The sequence below is a fragment of the Puma concolor genome, chromosome A3, assembly GCF_028749965.1.
Source record: "Puma concolor isolate L17-30 chromosome A3, mPumCon1.1.hap2, whole genome shotgun sequence".
Lineage (NCBI taxonomy): Eukaryota > Metazoa > Chordata > Mammalia > Carnivora > Felidae > Puma > Puma concolor.
Genome location: NC_141669.1, coordinates 7,778,788 through 7,797,723, shown reverse-complemented (window position 1 = coordinate 7,797,723; position 18,936 = coordinate 7,778,788). Strand labels below are relative to the sequence as shown.

Here is an 18,936-nt window from a genome sequence, read left to right as displayed (position 1 = left end):
GTTGGCGTTGAGAAGTGGGACTAGTCACCAAGCGTGGGAGCTCAGGACATCAGGTCTTTCTACTTCAACAGGAAGGAAGGATGACCTTGTAGTGGTAGCAGTGAACTTGGACGGAAGAGAGAAAGAGGGAGAGCGTACTCCTCACTCAAAGTATGCCAGGGACTTGGAAACTGCTCTTAGCAGCGAGGTAAAATGCAGTCCAGCCAACTGGCCGGTGGGGACAGAAGCGGGCACGGGTCGCCCGTTCCGCCCACACAGCAGCCTCAGCCCGACTCCTGGCGACCTGCTGAAGCTGCTCGTGACCCCCCCGAGTTCCTAGGCTCTGCCAGGGCCGCACTCGGGTCTGGAGGGTGATGGGGCCTGGCCCCGGGCCCAACGGTCTTCACTGGTCCTTACACCCGGGAGGAGGCAAGTGAGTTTAGTCAGGACGGAACTCTGAGGTGCCGGGTGTGTGTGAACACTCCTCCAGAGACCCTCTCGGGTCCCGGTTCGCCGTGCAGGGCTTAAAGGTGGCACTAGCTAGTCATTCACAGAAACTGGATGTTTCTAGACTTGCAGCGTGAGGTCAGCGAGGACGGTGGCTCTGGGCCTCCACCAAGGCAACAGGTGAATTTTCCCTCCTGAAGGTGCTGGAGACCAGACAGGCCTTCCGTGGGGAGGGACCCAGGGGTTTCCAGCTGTTGGTCTAAAGTCCAAGGTCCAAGGCAATGGTCTCTGGCTCTGCATTCTGTTCATTGAGGGAGCATCTAAGAAATATGGATCGCCGGGCCCGCCGCACACTCTGGAAACGGGGCACCCACCTGAAAAAAGCAAGAGTCTCCCCGACTCAGTCCTTCCACGGCACATCCTAGGTGACCGTCGTAGCGGGTTAGACCGCCAAGCGAGAAGACATTTGAAGTCAAAGAGGTACGGGACCGACGGGAACCACAGGAACGGGGCTACCTTTCTTCGTACCGGAAGAGCTGCGGTAAATAAAGGGACGAGACGACAGGATGTAGGCAAGACACGAACCTGGGTCCACAGAAAAGAAAAGACTTTGGGCATGAGGTCCCCAGGTGCGAGAGATGACGTTAATGTGCCAGACGAGCCTGGGTCGCCGGCTTAGGTGCACTGACACGCTAGACGCCAGGGGGATTGTGAGGAGGCAATTTGGCAATGTGAAAAGCCACGCTATCTCACCCGGCAATTCTAAGAATTTTCCGACAAACCCTCTTACAGGCTTCTCACTGTGCGTTGTAACAGCACGTGTGGGCCACGACCCACGTGTCCAGGAGGGCGCCGAAGATCAGTGGAACGGGCCGGTGGCTGCCAGAAGGACGCAGGCCTACAGGGGCCCATCTCCCAGCTAGAGTGAGAGGGAGCGGGGTGGGGGGCAGCGGGCAGCGTGCCGCCGTTGAAAGCCATCCCAAAGCACACCCCCACCCAACTCTGTGGCCGCACACACGCGGATGGGCACAGAGGCTTTCCAGAAGAGCCCACAAACTGGCGGCAGGAGAATCGGGGCCTGAGGAGCGGGGTGGAGACTGCATAGGTGCCTTCACACGTGTCTGCGCTGATTTTAAAGAAACCACAAGTCTCCCAGGTGAGGAAAGGGGCTCAGAAATGAGTGGCTCCAGTCCCACGGCTGTGGACAGAGGCAGGACATGCGACTCCCGCATCCGCTTGGGGCGCTTTTCCTAGCCTACACGTACGTTGCTGAATTTGAAGCCCAGAGAGGCCAAGTGACTCGTCCAAGGGAAGCCAGCGAGTCCAGAGGATCTAAGAGTAAATAGGTCTCTGCTTCCCTGGCCAGTCTGGCTCCTGGTCACTTATTGAAAAGAGCCATGGCAGGAACGATCCTCCTCTCTCCCTGCAGCGGTGGGGACACCGCTGTCTGTCGCCCGCTGCCTCGGTCTCCTTCCCCACCTAGGGCAGCAGCGCCTCTGGCTCCAGAGCCCTGCTCAGGTGGGCACCCGGAGCTGCACGGATGCGGCCCCACCGTGGCCTCTCCCCGTGAAAGGGAGGCTTTCGAGTCCCTCACCGGCCCTTATTACAAAGCTCAGAATTTAGTGCACAGACGGAAAACCTGAGAAATCCTTGCTGCTGTTTCTGGGGGAGGATTTCTTTTCCACCCTCACTGCTAACCCTAGAACAGGGAGGGTCACCACCAGAGGTGGCCTGTGAGGTGGCCGGGCCCCCGAAGCTTCCGCCCGCCCCCCGGGGACTGTGCACACTCTGCTCCCTGGCTGGACAAGTAGCGTCGCGGGACTCGGCAAATAAACATGGAAGCTGACGCGTGGGGCGTGTATCTGTTTATCTGAAATTCAGATTTAACTGGGCCTCCGGAGTCCTGGGTATCAGGAGCCCGGCCTCAGCCTCTGTACGCTGTGTGGCCCACGCAGAAAGGTGCTCCTCTGAGCCTGTGTCCCCTTATCTGTCCAGTGGAACGGGGACGGAAAGCGGTATAAAGCAGGCCCAAGTGGCTCTGAAACCAGGCTGGGAGGCCTTGGGGATCGGCACACCCGAGCCTGAGACAGCCCTCCCGGCCGCAGCCACCAGGGGGCAGCAGCGCCTTGTGTTGGAGGTTCCCCGGCCCACTTGGGCACTGAGACCAAGCTGTCAGGTCATTCAGTCACTCAACAAACGCTGGGGAAGGGGGTTCCAGCCAGCCTTGTCCACAGCCACTGCCCCAGTAGGTGAAGCCCGTATCCCGGCCCAGGCACCGCCCCTCCTGCGTCGGTCGCGCCAGCCCGGTGAACAGCCCACGGGGCCCTGCAGCCTGTCCCTTGCTGCCCCTGCCTGTCCGGGGTGGGTTACACACCCCCCAGCCACCTACCGAGGTGCCCTGGTGACGCCGCCCCCTGCCCCTCCTGCCCTAGCCCTGTGGGCCATACAGGTGGGTGTGGGAAGAGGCGGGGCAATGTTTGGGGCCCCCACCCACTGAGCTGTCCTCGAAGTCAGGATCCAGGTCCCGTGGGTCTCCACGCATCAGTGTCACCCCCTCCGCGTCTTCGCATGGTCCCAGGTCCGTGTCCTTCCCACGCCAGAGCTGCCCCCTTGGGGGTGTCTCGTCCTAACCTCGGCCCTGGCCTCACGGCCCCACATCTGCGGGATCAAGGAGACACTGGCGGCCACTGCTCTGAGCTGGGGAGTCAAGAGTAGATAGCTGCCCCCTGCCCCAGGGCCCCTCCTCCTGCCGACACGCAGGGTCCAGGTCACCCTGTGTTATAGGAGAGGACAGGGAGGACCTTGTCTGGCGTCACATGGCTCATTGGTGGCCACGCTGGGACTTGAACCTCGGCCTCTGTGTCCAGGGCCCTCGTGGTGCAGCTGCAGGGGGTCGGGAGGGGCCACGGGCTGATTCCCGTTGGTCTCCTCCTGGGCAGCTAATCCTGTGCTGGGCATCCAGGGGCAAAGGTGACTGGAAGGAAATGAAGTGACAATATAAGGGGAACGGCGCTTTGAGTGAGGGGAGTACGGGGGGCTGTAGGGACTATCTGGGGAGAGGCGGGGTGGCTTTCGGGAGAAAGGGACATTTGCATGTAGTCAGAGGAAGGGCCTGGTGTGTGGGTGGGCGTGAAATTCCAGGAGGAGGCAGGGAGGCCGCTGTCACCTGACCTGGGGACAGGAGCAACGGCAGAGCTGAGCCAGGCTGAGGGCCACGGACAAGGTGGATCGCCCCCCCCCCCCCCCCCCCCCAATGAGCTGCCGGGGCTTCCACACGGCCTCCCCAACCTCTTCAGGAGCCACCGCTTGCCAACAGTCCCAGGCCAGACAGACCGGACTCTGGATGCCACATATCTGCCCGGGACGTGCCTGGATGTGTGTCCACGACCCCTCCACAGAGGACAGACACACTCCAAACTGGACCTCACCAAATCCCCCTGGGCACTCAGGCACGGGCCTTGTCACTGGTCCTTCCCCAGACACGCACACAGTGCAAGGGGCACCGTCGGGGGTCGGGATCTGGCTAGTTCTGATTCTGTTACTGACGTCCTGGGACCCCACGGGCTGAGGGGCCTGGCTGTTGCTGCTAGTAGAGTCTTGGGAGCCCGTGGGGGGCCTGTGGGGCCTGTCCATTCCCTTCCCGGGGTCTCTCGCGGGCAGGTGGGGCAGGAGCGCGAGAGGCCCTTGTAAACAGAACGGCGCTGTGAGAGCGGGACAGCGGTGCCAGGACCTGGGCACGCACGCAGTGTGTGTGTGTGTGTGTGTGTGTGTGTGTGCGCGCGCGCGCACGCGCTCGAGCTGTGAGCTGTGGGGACACCCAGCCCAGAGGCCAGGATGGGCCCTAGCGTGCCCTTTTGTGAACTGCAGGAGTCAGGTGGCCTGGCCAGCCTCAGAGTCTGAGCCCAGGGAGCCCCCCAGCCCCCAAGGCAGTCTTAGAAGCTGCTAGAAAGAGCCCAGAGGTGACGGAGGGGGAGAGCCCTACTCTTTACCCTCCAGGGGCGGTGGACTTTCCTTCCCAGGACCCTGCGCTAGTCACACTGCACTCACCCCGGCCCCGCGCGGCTCCTCTGGACCCTGGCCCTGGCGGTGTCCTGCCGGGCCGTGTCGCCAGCTCACCCTTGGGCGTGTCTGCTCCTTAAACACACCTCCCTCTAGGCCCAGGCTTGCAGTGTTCCTGCACCACTGTGTCTCCAACATCTACTCCGCCCTCACCCCTTCTCCTCTGAGAGGCCTTCTGGATGTCCCCCAGGCCCAGGAGAGGGCTGCACCAAGGCACTAGGACTCCATGAAGATGCCCCAGTGCATGTAGCCTGAGGGCTCTCCTCTTGGATGCCTGAGTCTCCCCTCTGGCCAGTGAGCTCCTCTGGGCAGACTGGGCTTTGTTCACTGCTGGCCCTCAGCCCAGGGCAGGGGGGCTCTGGGGAAGGTCAGGGACAGGAAGAACTCACGCACAAACTCCCCTTCCCCCAGAATACCTTCCGTGGGCCTGCGGTCTCCCTGTCAGAAGGCTGATGGCTTCTGTCCCCTCCTCAGGGAGCTGCAATCAGACTGGAAGCCAGTGTTGGCTGTCCAGCGCGGGCCCGCCAAGTGTTGGGAACGAAGCTGATGGCCCCCGGCGGTGCCCAGTACAGGGCCAGGCCCTGAGAACAGGCCCGCTGGGAGGACACAGGCCGTGGCGGGGATCGGCCACAAATTTGGCCCCCTTAGGGACCCAGGGACTTTTCCCCAGATGCTTGGGGCCCTGAAGGTGGCTGCAGAGGGCTGACAAGGAAGCATGGACCAGTCAGCTACCTGACGGCCATTCTCTAACTGGGAGGAGATACACACAACTTGGGCCCTCGGGAGCTTCACCTGGGTTCCGGTCCCGAATCCACCACCCCCTTTCTGGACCAGGTCACTTCTCTAAACCCCAGGTGGCCCGTTTCTACCATGTGGACGGTAACGCTACGTTGCATGTGGATGGGAGGTTGAAATCAATACACTGAGCAGTCTCTGTCCTAGGAAGTCCTCGGCAAACGGGGCTCATGGTTTGGCGACTTATGCCGGTTCCTACAGAGGAGGCCAGCCTACCCAAAGAGCTAAAGTCTGAGGCTGCCTTCATAAAAACCCAGGGTTCGGAGTGAGGGGGTGATAGTACCACCCTCATGGGGGTTGATCACGACCTGCCCAGATGAGCAGCCTCGGACACGGCTCCCCCCACCCCGCCCCACCATCCCCTCCACACCCCAGGGCTTCCTTCCTTAGATTCTAAACATTTTCCTGTATCAGGAGTTGTTCCTGTTGCTGTATTTAATCCGTGAGCACAGGACACTGAGCCGGGGTGTCAGAACAACTGGAGAAGTTCCACGGAGATATCACCCTGGGCCAGGGGTGCTCGGTCCACATGAAGGATGGAGGGCTGAGCCACACCCTTCACGCAGCCTCTGGGGCACATTGGGATCCTGTGTTTTCCGGGCGGGACCACAGGGGTCCCACAGAGTCATGGAAAACGCAGACTAGCCCGGGGCCATTTTCTCGAAGGCCTGCTTTAGACACATAACGTTATCAGCTCTGCAGTCTAGAGTCTAAGGGATACAGAAGAAACTCCGGAGGAGCTTTAACCAACGTGAGGTGCCCATGCAGGAGGGCAGAGGGTCTGGGCTCCCCCGGGGCAAGGAGAAGGCAGGACGAGACCCTTGTAGGAGGGTGGGGTGCAGGGAAGAAGGGGGCAGGCCCAGGCCTATAATTTGCAATGTAGGGAGGGGCAGGAGGAGGAACCTTCTAGCAAGCAGCTCTGGAAGAGCTTGCTCCAAGCCAGAGGATTCCTGCTGGGGAGGTGGCTCGGACCAGACAGCTTTGAATTCAGTTCTGGGTTCTCTCCCCCTCCGATGAGCTGAGCTCCCTGGCATCTGGATACCATCTCTGGGGCGACTCCCCTTGCCCACAGAACTGCCCCACTGACTTCTGCGAGCTCCTGCTGGAGCAGGGTCCACTAGGACCCCCAGAACCACATCGTCCACATTTGGACAGAAGCCCTTGGGATGGTTAATTTTCTGTGCCAGTGGGACCGGGTCATGGGTACCCAGATATTTGCTTAAACGCTATTCTGGCCGTGTCTACGTGGGCCTTTCTGGATGAGACAAACATTTCAGGTAGGAGACCGAACAAAGCAGATGGCCCTTCCCAATGTGGGTGGGCCTCGCCCAGTTCGTTGAAGGGCTGACTGACGCAAAAGACTCCGTGAGGGAAATTTCGCTCTGAAAGTCTTGAGCTGGGATGTTGACCTCTGGCCGTCAGGCCCATCAGCTCTCCGGGGTGGGGCTCCCGCTTAACACCTCCCGGGGCTCTTCTGTGAGCCAACTCCTTATCACAAATCCGTGCGTGTGCACGTGCGCGTGCGTGTGCGCGCTCAGCTCTCCTGTGGGTTCTACTTCTCTGGACGATCCCGCTACGGCAATCCTTCCCATTATGTCACCCTAGCGCGGAAACTCTCCCCAACAAGCAGTTACCGACTTAACCTTTCTTGTAAAATCCAAGCCCCTCACTGGGAGGGGAGATTCCTCTGGGCCCGGCAGAGTCATCAAGGCACCACCTTGCCCTTGGGCAACAAGCTGGACCCATCCCAAGTCAGCTGGCCTCCCTCCCTCCACCCCCACTCCTGGAGAGTGCCACCCACCAAGGTCCAGAGCTGCGGGCACATAGGGAGATTCACCACGAACTGGGATCTGGTAATGCCACCGGCCCAGAAGGCACCTTACAGGCAGCTCATGGTTTCTACACGGAGGCACGTATCTTAAAAGATGACTAAAGCCGGGGCGCCTGGGTGGCGCAGTTGGTTAAGCATCCGACCTCAGCCAGGTCACGATCTCGCGGTCCGGGAGTTCGAGCCCCGCGTCAGGCTCTGGGCTGATGGCTCGGAGCCTGGAGCCTGTTTCTGATTCTGTGTCTCCCTCTCTCTCTGCCCCTCCCCCGTTCATGCTCTGTCTCTCTCTGTCCCAAAAATAAATAAAAACGTTGAAAAAAAAATTTAAAAAAAAAAAAAAAAAAGATGACTAAAGCCAACAAAACAGCCCCGGTCCCCGACAGCCTGTGAGGCAGGCTCCGAGCTAATATCCCCTTCTCCATTTCGCCCCTTCCACAGGGGGAGACGCTGAGGCTCGGAGAGGCCCCGCAGCCCACGGGCAGGTGTGACGGACACTGTGGGTGCCCATCTTGGAAACAGAACTCCGGTCCTGTTCCTGAAGGACACGGTGGGCCCTCCTCTGAGAGCCAAGGGTGTATCCTGCCTGGCCGGTCACGGTCACTTCATGCCCCCTGCCAAGGCACGGACCTGGGTTTCAGCCAATGAGAGGCGAAGCTGGTGAGAAGGGGAGGGGTGGCGGGGAGGATTCTGGAAAGTTCTCCTCCCTCTCCAGGAAGAAGAGAAGACAGGCCTGCTTCTCTTCCTGCCTGTGGGATGCCGTGTGAGCCGTACCGTGGGGACCCCAAAGAGACAAGTGCGAGGACAAACGCGAGTGTGAGACTGGGAGGCGGGGTGGTGGGGAAGGTGGAGGGAACGTGGGGGGCCCAGGCTGCTGAAATTAGACAAGCCTATACAGCCTTTGGACTTCTCGACCTGTGAGTCGGGTGGAATCACCTTCGGCTCGGTTTTCTCCTGCTGGGACCGCATGTGTCCCTCTGGTCATAGGCTGAGAAGGCAGGTCTCCCTCACGGCCTGTGCCGATGCCCCTGGTCCCCTCTCTGCCCTCGCCGGGCCTGTGTTGATGAAATGGGGGTGGGAGACGCCGGGGGGAGGGGCGGGGAGGGGAAGGCGGTCAACCCCGCCGGGACCAGTCCTCTTGTATTTCCACGGACATTTCTTCGCATTGGGCAGATATTGAACAGGCTGCACAGGATTTACAGACACAGTGGCAGCTGCGGGGACACCAGCGGGGCCCAGTTTACCAACGGCAGCTGCACCCGCTGAATCTACCTGGAGCCGAGTGCGGAGCGCCGCGGGCAGCCAAGGGGGGCTCTCGGGGGCCAACAGACAACTCCAAGGATTCCGTTTATTTGATCATTTTAATACAGGAAATGCCAGACCAATCAACGGGAGGACAGCCCTTGCACAGACGCCTGTGTTCACTACGTGGACGGGAGGGTCTCCACAGCACGGGGCACGCATGCATTTCCTTTGACACGGGCGGATGGAGAGCGCATAAATACCACAAGATAACCAGGTTCGGGGCCGGGGGCGGGGGGCGGGAGGGGAGATCACAGGCCACGAGGGAACCACGCTTCACAGGCAACGGAGGCATGAAATACGGGACCTACACGGGACATTGCACCTCACCATGGGCATAATTTATATATCAAAAGAAAGGAGGCCATAGTATGCATACGTGCGAGCAGCTCTGATCGGAGGCCACGGACGAGCGAGGTGGAGCCATGCACGGGGGAGGGCTTGCCCGTCTCCTCTCCCTCCGTTCTTGTCCCCGGCTTTCCCACGGTCACCCGCGATCGCGAGATGGATGAGCCCGCCTTGTCTCCATCTTGGGAAGTCCCATCAGTGTCCTCAGCCACGTGCCCTGGGCTCCCCGGGGCGGGGAGGCACCCCGGAATCGAGAACTATGAGCCCCGCGTGTAAACACCTGCCCGGGCGGCGCCCTGGGGGCCGGGCCGGGGCAGGAGGAGGCCGGGGGGAGGGGGGAGGCGCAGCCGCCAGGCCGGGCAGGTGCCGCGTGTCGCCCGGGGCCCCGGCCGGGAGAGCAGGAGTGGTGGAGGAGAGGCATCCACTTTTGCAAGCAAAGCTGAAACGGCGAGGCAGAGCCTGTGTTTCTCTGCAACCTTCCGGACGCCGGGTCCCTCAGAACTGACTGGCGCTGCTGGGGTCACACTGTAACAAGCGGACGATGGAGGGGTCGCTCTTGGCACCTTTAATGAACTCTTCCAGGGACAGTTTGCCTGTGGGACGGCAGAGAGGAGATACGGGGAGGGGGTGAGCCAGTGCCCGGTGCCCCTCGCGCTTCCAGAGGTCACGGAGACGGCTCCCGGGTCCGGGACGCCCCCTCTGGTCTAAGTTTCGCACCTTCTCGAAGCGGGGCCCAAGGGAGGCTCCGCTCCCTTCGCAGGCGCTCCTGGAAACTCCCGTTTTGCTGTCACCGCTCGCTGCAAAGCACAGGGCAGCTTAAGGGGCATATCCAGTAAGACGGGAGCTGTGGCTTGTGGGGCAATTTAAATCCTTCTAGCAGTCACCCCAGGCTTTACGTAAGCAAGCCGTGAGCTGTGCAGAAAGAACACGGTCTCCACCTCCCACCCATAAGTACTTCAGAGCTGAGGGGCGCACGGCTGGGTGGGTGGGTGGGTGGAGGGCAGCCGGGGGCTCCCGGGCACTGCCCGGCCTCCGCTTGGCTGGCAGACCGGCTGTACTGTCACCCTTTGGGACGCCTTGCCAAGCGTCCAGCCGGCCCTCCCCCCCCCTCTGTCCCTCCCGCACCGCCGAACCTGCCACTGTTGGGACGAAGAGATAGGAACGTGGGTTTGACAACCTCAGTGAGTTCCGGAGAGACTGACCCACACGGTCACTGCCCCCCTCTCCCAGGACGCACATGGGCAAGGACGTCGGGGTGAAGCTAGCTGTGCTCTGCCGGCTGATGCTTGGGCAGTCTGCGGCTGTGAGGCCGTGATATGTACCCCGCAGGACATCAGTAAAGGGAGTAAGGAGCTCGTGGCCCGTGCCATGCCACCACGGGCAGGGATCTCCAGCCCCGACCTGACCCAGAGGACACGCTCCGTGAGCGGCTTCCAGGAAGCCAAGTGAGGGGTCCGGAGGTGAGGATCCAGCCTCCCAGGCCGAGACCACCTGCCAGCCCCCTGCCGGAGAGGAACACCCCCTCTTGCGGGTCCCCAGTAGGGGGCAGGCAGACAGGCCCCTTGGGGAGACTAACCAGCCTCTAGGCTCCAGGCTGGGCTGGGAAGCACCCCCTTCAGAGAAGGAGAAACCGTCCAGGACCCTCTGCTTACACGGAGGACGACTGTGTTTTCTTACTCTCCTGATGGCTGGTGGGGACTTTTACCGGCCACTCCCCCACCATCTGATGGCTCCGGGGTAGGGGTGGGGGTGGGGGGGCGGGGAAGCTTCTAAAAGCACAGCCCCTTCCTCCTGGCAGACAGCAGGGCGGGTGAGGGGCTGAGGGGAGCCCTCGGGCGCTCTGGGGGTTCCTGAGCATGATCTGCGGCTCTGGGTCTGTCTGGCAGTGGTCAGGGCGCTCCTGGCACGCGGCCAGTCTCAGTTCACACGTATGGCTGGGCGGGGGGTGTGGACAAGACAGGGTGGTGCTGGAGAAAACCCGTGGGCACCACTGACCCCCGGGGTGGCCGGAAAATAAGACAGAGTGCAGGGCCCCCCAGCTCAAGGGCTGGGCACCCCTGCTTTCGCCCTGATCCCTCCAACACCCACTCTTCCTTCCCTCCCCAGGCCCCAGGGACAGACGGACAGGGGCTCACAGAGGTGCCGGCCCCACGGTGCACGGACTCAGGTTCACCAACAAGCAGGGAAGGCGCACGGTGCGGGCCCAGCTGGGCCCAGAACGGGTGCGTGGGTCCCGGTAGGGGAGGGGGGCCCAAGGGCGACACTAAGAGCTTCCTGGGCATCGTCCCATTGAATCCTCACCACCGCCTGAGCCTGAATTTATCAACCCCATTTCCCAAAGGAGAAAACCAAGGCTCGGCAAGCCCAAGACTCCGTGCAGGTCTGTGGGCATCTGGAGCCTGTGCCTTGCTACCCTGGAGGGTGAAAGACGGGTTTTAAGTGAGCACAAGGGCAATGCCAGACACAGGGCGGTCTTGTTTGACATGTGGACGCGTTTGGGAAACTTCCCTTGCTGTCCGATGTGTCCAGGGTGCTCTCTGCCGCCTGCGGTCACACCGTAAACGTCATGCCTGGGCTGGCTCAGTCCTCTGACTCATGTGACAAAAGCGCTTGAGAGTTTACCGGGCACTTCTTCACGCATTCACTGATTTTTAACCTCCAGGATGACAGGGCCGGCAAGAGGCACGGACCCGCCCTTGCAGGGCTGCCTCCCCCTGCGTGGATCCTACCGAACCTCAGTGCTGAGGCAGAGGACGACACATGGAGCATGTCCTCCCCGTACGGCCACCACCACTGCCCATCTGTCCCCACCAGTCCTGCTGCAGTATGGCCCCAGGGACCCTGCCACGGCTGTTGCGGGCCACGGGGCACCGGGGAGCCTGGCAGTGCAGGACGACAGCAAAGCAAAGGTTTCCCACCATCCGGGCCCCTTGATGCACCTGCCCCCCGGGTGCCTCCCCCTCCCTGGGACACGCCGATGGGGCTGACGGTCTCCCTCATTTTAGAAGTGAGGGCACTATGGCTCAGGGGCGGGGGACAGGACATGCCTTGAGGACAGAGCCAGGATGCAGGACCGGGTCTCTCTGACTCTGAATGCTGCCTCTTCCCTCAGTACAGCTGCACGAGGCCAGGGGTGGGCTGGGAGAGGCCCGGGAAGCCGCAGAAGGGGCCAACCACAGCTTTGCCCTCAGCCGCCCTGCACAGACACACGCGCACGCACACACGCACACCCATTCCTTACCGTCATTGTTGGTGTCCATCTGCCGGAAGATCTTGTCCGTTCGTTTCTCCGGGGTGGACTCGTCCTCGGGCATTTTCATCACAGAGGACACCATCTTGTATATAGCCTACAAAGAGACACGCGGAAGATGTGCTCGGAGATTCTGGAATGTTTCCGGGCACATGGGGCCGGCGTGAGCTTCCACGCAGCTCACGGCAAGGCGCGAAGAGGTCGGGATGTAGCAGCCTTCGGGACCCTTCCTCAGCTTTCCAGAGGAACGTTTCTAGAATGTTCCACGGTGACTATCGCAGACGGCATGCTGAGCAAAGGAAGCCAGACCCATTTGTGTGAAGTTCAAGGGCAGGCAAAACAACTCCACAGTGACAGGGGGCTGAGACTGGGGGGCTGTCTAGGGTGGGAGGTGGGACAGTGCCCGGGGAGGCCCTTGAGGGAGCCTTCTGGGGGGCTGGGAATGTCCGTAACTCACCAAGGGTGGTGGGCACGCAGACATATATGTACACGATCCACATGCCGCACAGAAAGCTGTGAGCATCTTAGTGTGTGTCATACGTCAGTCTAGAACAGGAAAGATTTAGTCCCTGAAACCCATAGGGAGAAAACCAGCCCCAGAAAGGGGCAGCAGCGAGGTGGCACGGGTCTTTCCAGAAGGATAGAAGACCTTCTCTTTAGAGCACTGCCATCCACGGGCTCACCACCACCACGGGCCATCCCTGTGTGTCTCTGTCCCGGGGGCCCAGCCTGGACACGCGTCCCCGTGCCGTGGTGGGCACAGGCGTGCGTGTGGAGGGGCCACGAGGAGGCCAGCGACCATCAGAGTAACATGCAAGGAGGAAGGGGCTTCCGTGCAAGTGGCCTGACTGATACCCCCATTCCTGAAACAACAGACCAAGAACAGCAAAAGTCTGAGACTTATTATAACTTAAAAGCAGGGCACTAAAAACACAAAAACAAAACCCAAAAAAGAGTGGTCCTGAGTGAGTTTTCCCATATGTATTATGTTCCCCTGCTCCTTGCCCCCTCTCTGTTTTCAGGGCAGGGGCAGGCCTGGCCTGGTCCCGTCTCCCACCAGCCTCACGGCCCAGGTGAGCTGTGCCACGCGGGTGTGCATCTTCCTGAGACAGGACACCCTCCTGGGCCCGGGCCACCCCTCCTGCCCAAGTGCAGAGCCAAAGGCAGCACCAAGCGCCTCCAAGGACTTGGTAGGTAGGCTTCTGAAGGACTTAAAACAGCAGTCCATTCTGGGGCGCCTGGGAGGCTCAGCCGGTTAAGCATCCGACGTCGGCTCAGGTCAGGATCTCGCAGTTCGTGGGTTCCAGCCCCTCGTCGGGCCCTGTGCTGACAGCTCAGAGCCCGGAGCCTGCTTCGGATTCTGCGTCTCCCTCGCTCTCTGCCCCTCCCCTGCTTACACTCTGTCTCCCTCTTTCTCTCTCTCAAAAATAAATAAACGTGAAAATAAATTTTTTTTTCTTAAATTCAAAACACCAGTCCGTTCTGCGAAAGGTGTGGGGATGTGTATCCCACCTGGCAAGCTGAGGAGCTATGCGAGGGGACAGGGGAAGGGCATGCCTGGTTGCCAAAGGGCTGACGGGTAGGGCGGGATGAAGACATTCCAGGGAGGCAGATTTCTTACTTCTCCCACCCCTTATAGCTACGGACCAGAAGCGACGAATGGACCACAGAGTTCCCCAAACCTGTGTCGATTTATTCTTTGTGAAGACCACCTATTTGAGACATGGGTTGGTCGGGCCACTCGTGGCCGGTTTGATGCTCTTTGCTCAAGACTTCGTTCCTGAGCCAAGAAGCTGCTTCCTTCCACGTAGAGAACGCCTCTTCTGAGGAATTCTAGAACCGGCTCCCCCAGGCTCCAGGAGAGGGGGCACAGGGGGGCACCAGGAAGGAGCAGCTCCGGGGTCCCTCTGGCGGAGTGAACAGAACTTGGTTTCTTTCCGGAAAACAGCCTCACCTGCCAGAGCTCCTGACAGGCGCGAAGGGGAGGCGAGGTCTCATGAAGAGGTGTTCCTCCTGCGTCTGACTTATTCCGGGGCCACTAACGCTTCCGTTCCGCTTTACAACTGCGCGTTCCCGGGGACATTACAAGCTGCCGGTTGCATTCTCGAACACGGGGATTCGAAAAGGTCTCCTAGCAGGCGCCTTCCGCAAGTATCAAGGGACCCCTCAATTGTTAATTTTCAGCTCTGTTCTTTCTTAGGGCATCACCTCTCCGAGGCTCAGATTTTGTGAAATGCAGAGAAGGGCGCTGACGCACAGGGTCGTGAAGAAACAGATCAGAGCCCTTAGGCCCCGGGCCTGACGCATACAAGCAAGTGATCGAGAAACCCGGGCTCTTATCATTGCTATTGCAAGGCCCCGCCCGGTTAGGTGACAGCCGGGCACCTTCAAAAGCGCACGGTGCGGGGTGGGGGAGGGGGCGCCCCGGCAGAGAACGACCCAACGCCGCGGCGACGGCCACACGCGTCCGGGGAGGGGGGCGGGCCCGGCGTGGCACGGAGCCGTACCTGCACGATCTCCAGCATCTCGCTGCGGCTGATGTAGCCGTTGCCGTCCAGGTCGTACATGCTGAAGGCCCACTTGAGCTTCTGCTCCAGCTTGCCCCGCGAGGTGACGCTCAGCGCGATGATGAACTCCCGGAAGTCGATGGTGCCGTCCCCGTTGGTGTCGAAGGTGCGGAAGACGTGCTCGGCGAACTTGGAGGCGTCGCCGTAGGGGAAGAAGTTGGCGTAGATCTTCTTGAACTCGTCCACGGTCAGGTGGCCGGTGGGGCAGTCCTTGAGGAAGCCCTTGTACCACTCCTGCAGCTCGTGGTCGGTGAACTCTGTGTTCTCACGCAGGTCCTGCAGCACCTCGGGCCGCAGCTTGCTGTTCTGCTTGCCCATGGTGGCCGGTGGCTATACCTGCAAGACAGGGCCATCAGCCGGGGGCACCCGGGGCCCGTTCCCCCCCCCCCCCCACCCGCCGCCTGCAGCCACCTGGGGCGGCGGAGAAACTCCCCCTGCCTGTCGCGCACGGAGGGCTGGAGAGGCCACCGCGGTGCGTGGGAGGTCTTGGCCGTCTAGGACACCCTGCAGGAAGGTGGACCATGAGTCCCGCACCCCTGGCAAAGCCGAGCTGCCCCATGCTTGCAGCGAAAGACACATTCTGACTTCCGGAATGTGGAAATGACTCTGTGTGTGTGTGTGTGTGTGTGTGTGTGTGTGTGTGTGTGTAGGGGGGGAACGCAACTTAAAACTTAAAATCAGCGGAATAAGGTGCCTATCAGGTGTCCACTGGGTCTGTACAAGAGTTGAGGATCTGGTCCTCACCCTCCTGACGAAGGTCCTGCCACGTGGAGCGCACCCCCGGACCCTGGGGTCTGAATAGTTCTTTCTTTCCTCTCTCAGGCACCACCTTCCGGCTTTCCCCTCAGAACAGGTGTCCAGAAACTTTTCAGGAGTCCCCTCTCTGTTTTCCCTCTGAGAAACTCCCGGGGACAGGGGGCGGGGGGCGGGGTGGAACCAGAAGGGGCCCGGGACAGTCCTCGATTCTCAAATGTCACCCGTAAGCGACCAGGCACCCGTGGGAGCACAGAACCTGCTCCCCACAGCGGTTTCCCACCCAGCCTGCACAGAAGACTGGTCCTGGGGTGGTGTCACTATTAGACACGGACACAGCTGTCACCTCACGGCCTCATTTTATTTGCTGCCTCTGGCAGTAACACATGAACATGGCTTCATCATTTTTCGAGCACATAGGAAAACACAGTGAGAGGAAGATGTCTCCTGCCCCAGTCCCAGAGGGGACCACTCTGAATGGCGTGTGTGTTTGTAAGCTCTGAACAGTATGCACCGAATCCCCATCAGGAAGGGTAACAGATGTGGTTCATCTCGTCTCCCCGGCATTTCCTCCTTCGTCCCCTCCTGGGCTTTATTGGTTTTATGACACATATCCCTGTTTTTACTTGTTATCTTTATAACTCTAAATTATACACTTTAAGTTCCCTTCCTAACTCCTATGGAGGGCGGTTTGGCAATGTCTTTCAAAATTGCAAACGCCCAGCGATCCCATTTTGAGGAATGTCGCTAAAGATACTTCGACCTGTGCGAACAGCCTGTGCACGCTGTTGCTTCCTGAGCCGCTGTCTGTAATACTAACCCGGGGCTCCGTCATCACGTACTGAGAAGCAGCGATCAAGATGCGTTAAAAAAAATTTTTTTTTAATATTTATTTATTTTTGAAACAGAGAGAGACAGGGAGTGAGCGGGGCAAGGGGCAGAGAGAGAGGGAGACGCAGAATCCAAAGCAGGCTCCAGGCTCCGAGCTGTCAGCACAGAGCCCGACGTGGGCTCCAATTCACAAACCATGAGATCGCGACCTGAGCCGAAGTCGGACGCTTAACTGACTGAGCTGCCCAGGCGCCCCTCAAGATGCATTTTTAAGTGAAAGGAGAAAGTTCAGAGCAGCTACGTAGTTTGCTACCATTTGTGAAAAAAGAAAACACTATTTGTGAGCATGTTTCTGCATCTGGAAGGACCTATTTAGGACATAACACTGGCCAAAGAGAGACGGCTGACGGCCAAGAGTCGGACGGGGAGGTTTTGTTTTTTTTTTTTTTTAATTTTTTTTTTTCAACGTTTATTTATTTTTGGGACAGAGAGAGACAGAGCATGAACCGGGGAGGGGCAGAGAGAGAGGGAGACACAGAATCGGAAACAGGCTCCAGGCTCCGAGCCATCAGCCCAGAGCCTGACGCCGGGCTCGAACTCACGGACCGCGAGATCATGACTTGGCAGAAGTCGGACACTTAACCGACTGTGCCACCCAGGCGCCCCCCCCTTTTTTTTTTCCAACGTTTTTTATTTATTTTGGGACAGAGAGAGACAGAGCATGAACGGGGGAGGGGCAGAGAGAGAGGGAGACACAGAATCGGAAACAGGCTCCAGGCTCCGAGCCATCAGCCCAGAGCCGGACGCGGGGCTCGAACTCACAGACCGTGAGATCGTGACCTGGCTGAGGTCGGACGCTTAACCGACTGCGCCACCCAGGCGCCCCCAGATGGGGAGTTTTTACCGTAAATCCTTTTGCAGAAATTTTTAAATGCCAAACTCTGTGCATGTGTTTTCTATCCGAAAGCTAAATATACAAAAATAAAAATAACCAAACCTCTATCTCTTGGTCAAGCACCTTGACTCTTGGTTCTCTCTCCATAAGATCAAGCTATCAGTCCCACGGCTCCTTCCTTCTTTAACAGCTTCTGTCGTGGGCACTGGTATTTTGACAGAGTCAGGGTTTACAGTGTCTTTCTGTTTCCTTACCTATAGGTTGGCCCTAAAAAGTGGACACCGGCAAGTGCCTGAGTAAGTTGGCTGTCAGCTTCCTGGTTAGGAGAGGCAATGTCAAGGGCAGGACCAATGCAGGGGGATCTGCTTCTGCCCCACCCCAGTCCACCATGAGGTCACCTCGCCAATTGCAGTGCGTTCTAGAACGAGGCCACAGGGTCCAGATGGGGGATCTCCCGTGCCTCCACTGGCCGGCTCTCTGACCCACCCCAGGGATTGGGGTGGCGTGGGCCTCCTAGCACGCTCTAGGAGGCCCCCCAAAAGTTCGGGTGTTAACATATAGCTGACTTCCGGTCCTTTTGGACATTCAGATGTTTTCCACGACCATTGTGGTTTCTACGTTAAAAAAAAAAACAAAAAAGTGAAAATCGAAACATCAGACACCAAAATGTCTGACAGAAGAAAACAGACAGTCAAGACATCCGTTAACATCTCTGTCCTGTTGGAAAAAGCTCTAAGCCAGCTTTGGAGATGTGGGCTCCCTCTGGATTCTGCATTTTTTTTTTTTAACATTTATTTATTTTTGAGACAGAGAGAGACAGAGCATGAGCAGGGGAGGGGCAGAGAGAGAGGGAGACACAGAATCGGAAGCAGGCTCCAGGCTCTGAGCCATCAGCTCAGAGCCCGACGCGGGGCTCGAACTCACGGACGGCGAGATCGTGACCTGAGCTGAAGTCGGACGCTTCACCGACTGAGCCACCCAGGCGCCCCTGGATTCTGCATTTTTTACGACCGCTCTTGGGGCCCCAGCCAGACGAGCTCCCGGGTCCTTCCAGGTGTCACCCTGGAGGGCCTGATGACGGCACACCAGAATGGCACTGTGCCCAGAGAGCCCTGCCGGGCGGGCAGGGCCCCGTGCCCCAGAACTGTGAGCGCAGGATGCCCGGGACGGCTCAGCGTGGCAGGTCTGTCTCCTCAGGCACCCTCACGTTATGGTTGACTCCCCCAACAAAACAAACAAACAAACCAAAAAAGATGTTGAGGTTTTAAGCCCTGTGAATATAACATTATTTGGAAACGGGGACGTAGGAAGTTAGGATGAGGTTATTGGGGTGTCCTTAGAAAAAGGTGACAGTTGGATACAGACAGTACAGAAGGAAGCCATGTGGAGAAGACAGAGCCATCCACAAGCCCAGGAACACCGGAGGTTTCCAGAAGCCAGAACAGATGCTTCCCTACAGCCTTCAGAGGCCCCTGCCCACACCTTGACTCCCAGCCTCCAGGGCTGTGAGGGAATACGTTCCTGCTGTTTAAGCTGCCTGGTCTCTGGGACCTTGTTAAGCAGGCCAAGCTGACAGACACCGGGCGGGGGGCGCATGTGCATGGCTCTGCTGGGTCAGCTGCCCCTCAGCCCCAAAGATGAAGCCCCTTGCCCACCAGACCCAAGATGGGAGCTGAGGGCACAGGAGAAGCCGCCTGGGCCTCGGGCCAGGCGCCCATCCTTCTCTGCCCGTCCATCTGTCCATCCACGGGCTCGCCTGGCACTCCACGGCGGGGCCCAGATCCAGGCAGCCCCGGGTGTGACCCCGACACCCGTCCCCTGAGGCTGGTCCCCTCACTGAGGCGCCTCTTGCCCACGCCGGCCTCCTGGGTGCCGTGTTCTCGCA

At 59.5% G+C, this 18,936-nt stretch overlaps 1 protein-coding gene across 1 annotated transcript in view; it reads right to left on the bottom strand.

Moving 5' to 3' along the window:
* Positions 1-8,447: 8,447 nt before the first annotated feature.
* Positions 8,448-18,936, bottom strand: part of HPCAL1 (hippocalcin like 1) — a 106,640-nt gene continuing 96,151 nt past the window's right edge. Inside the window, exons 3-5 of the mRNA XM_086700009.1 lie at positions 14,513-14,908; positions 11,997-12,102; positions 8,448-9,348 (exon numbers count right to left, since the gene is read on the bottom strand). Coding sequence (XP_086556135.1) covers positions 9,251-9,348; positions 11,997-12,102; positions 14,513-14,890 — 582 coding nt within the window. The 5' untranslated portion in view covers positions 14,891-14,908 and the 3' untranslated portion in view covers positions 8,448-9,250. The remainder of the gene's footprint in view (positions 9,349-11,996; positions 12,103-14,512; positions 14,909-18,936) is intronic.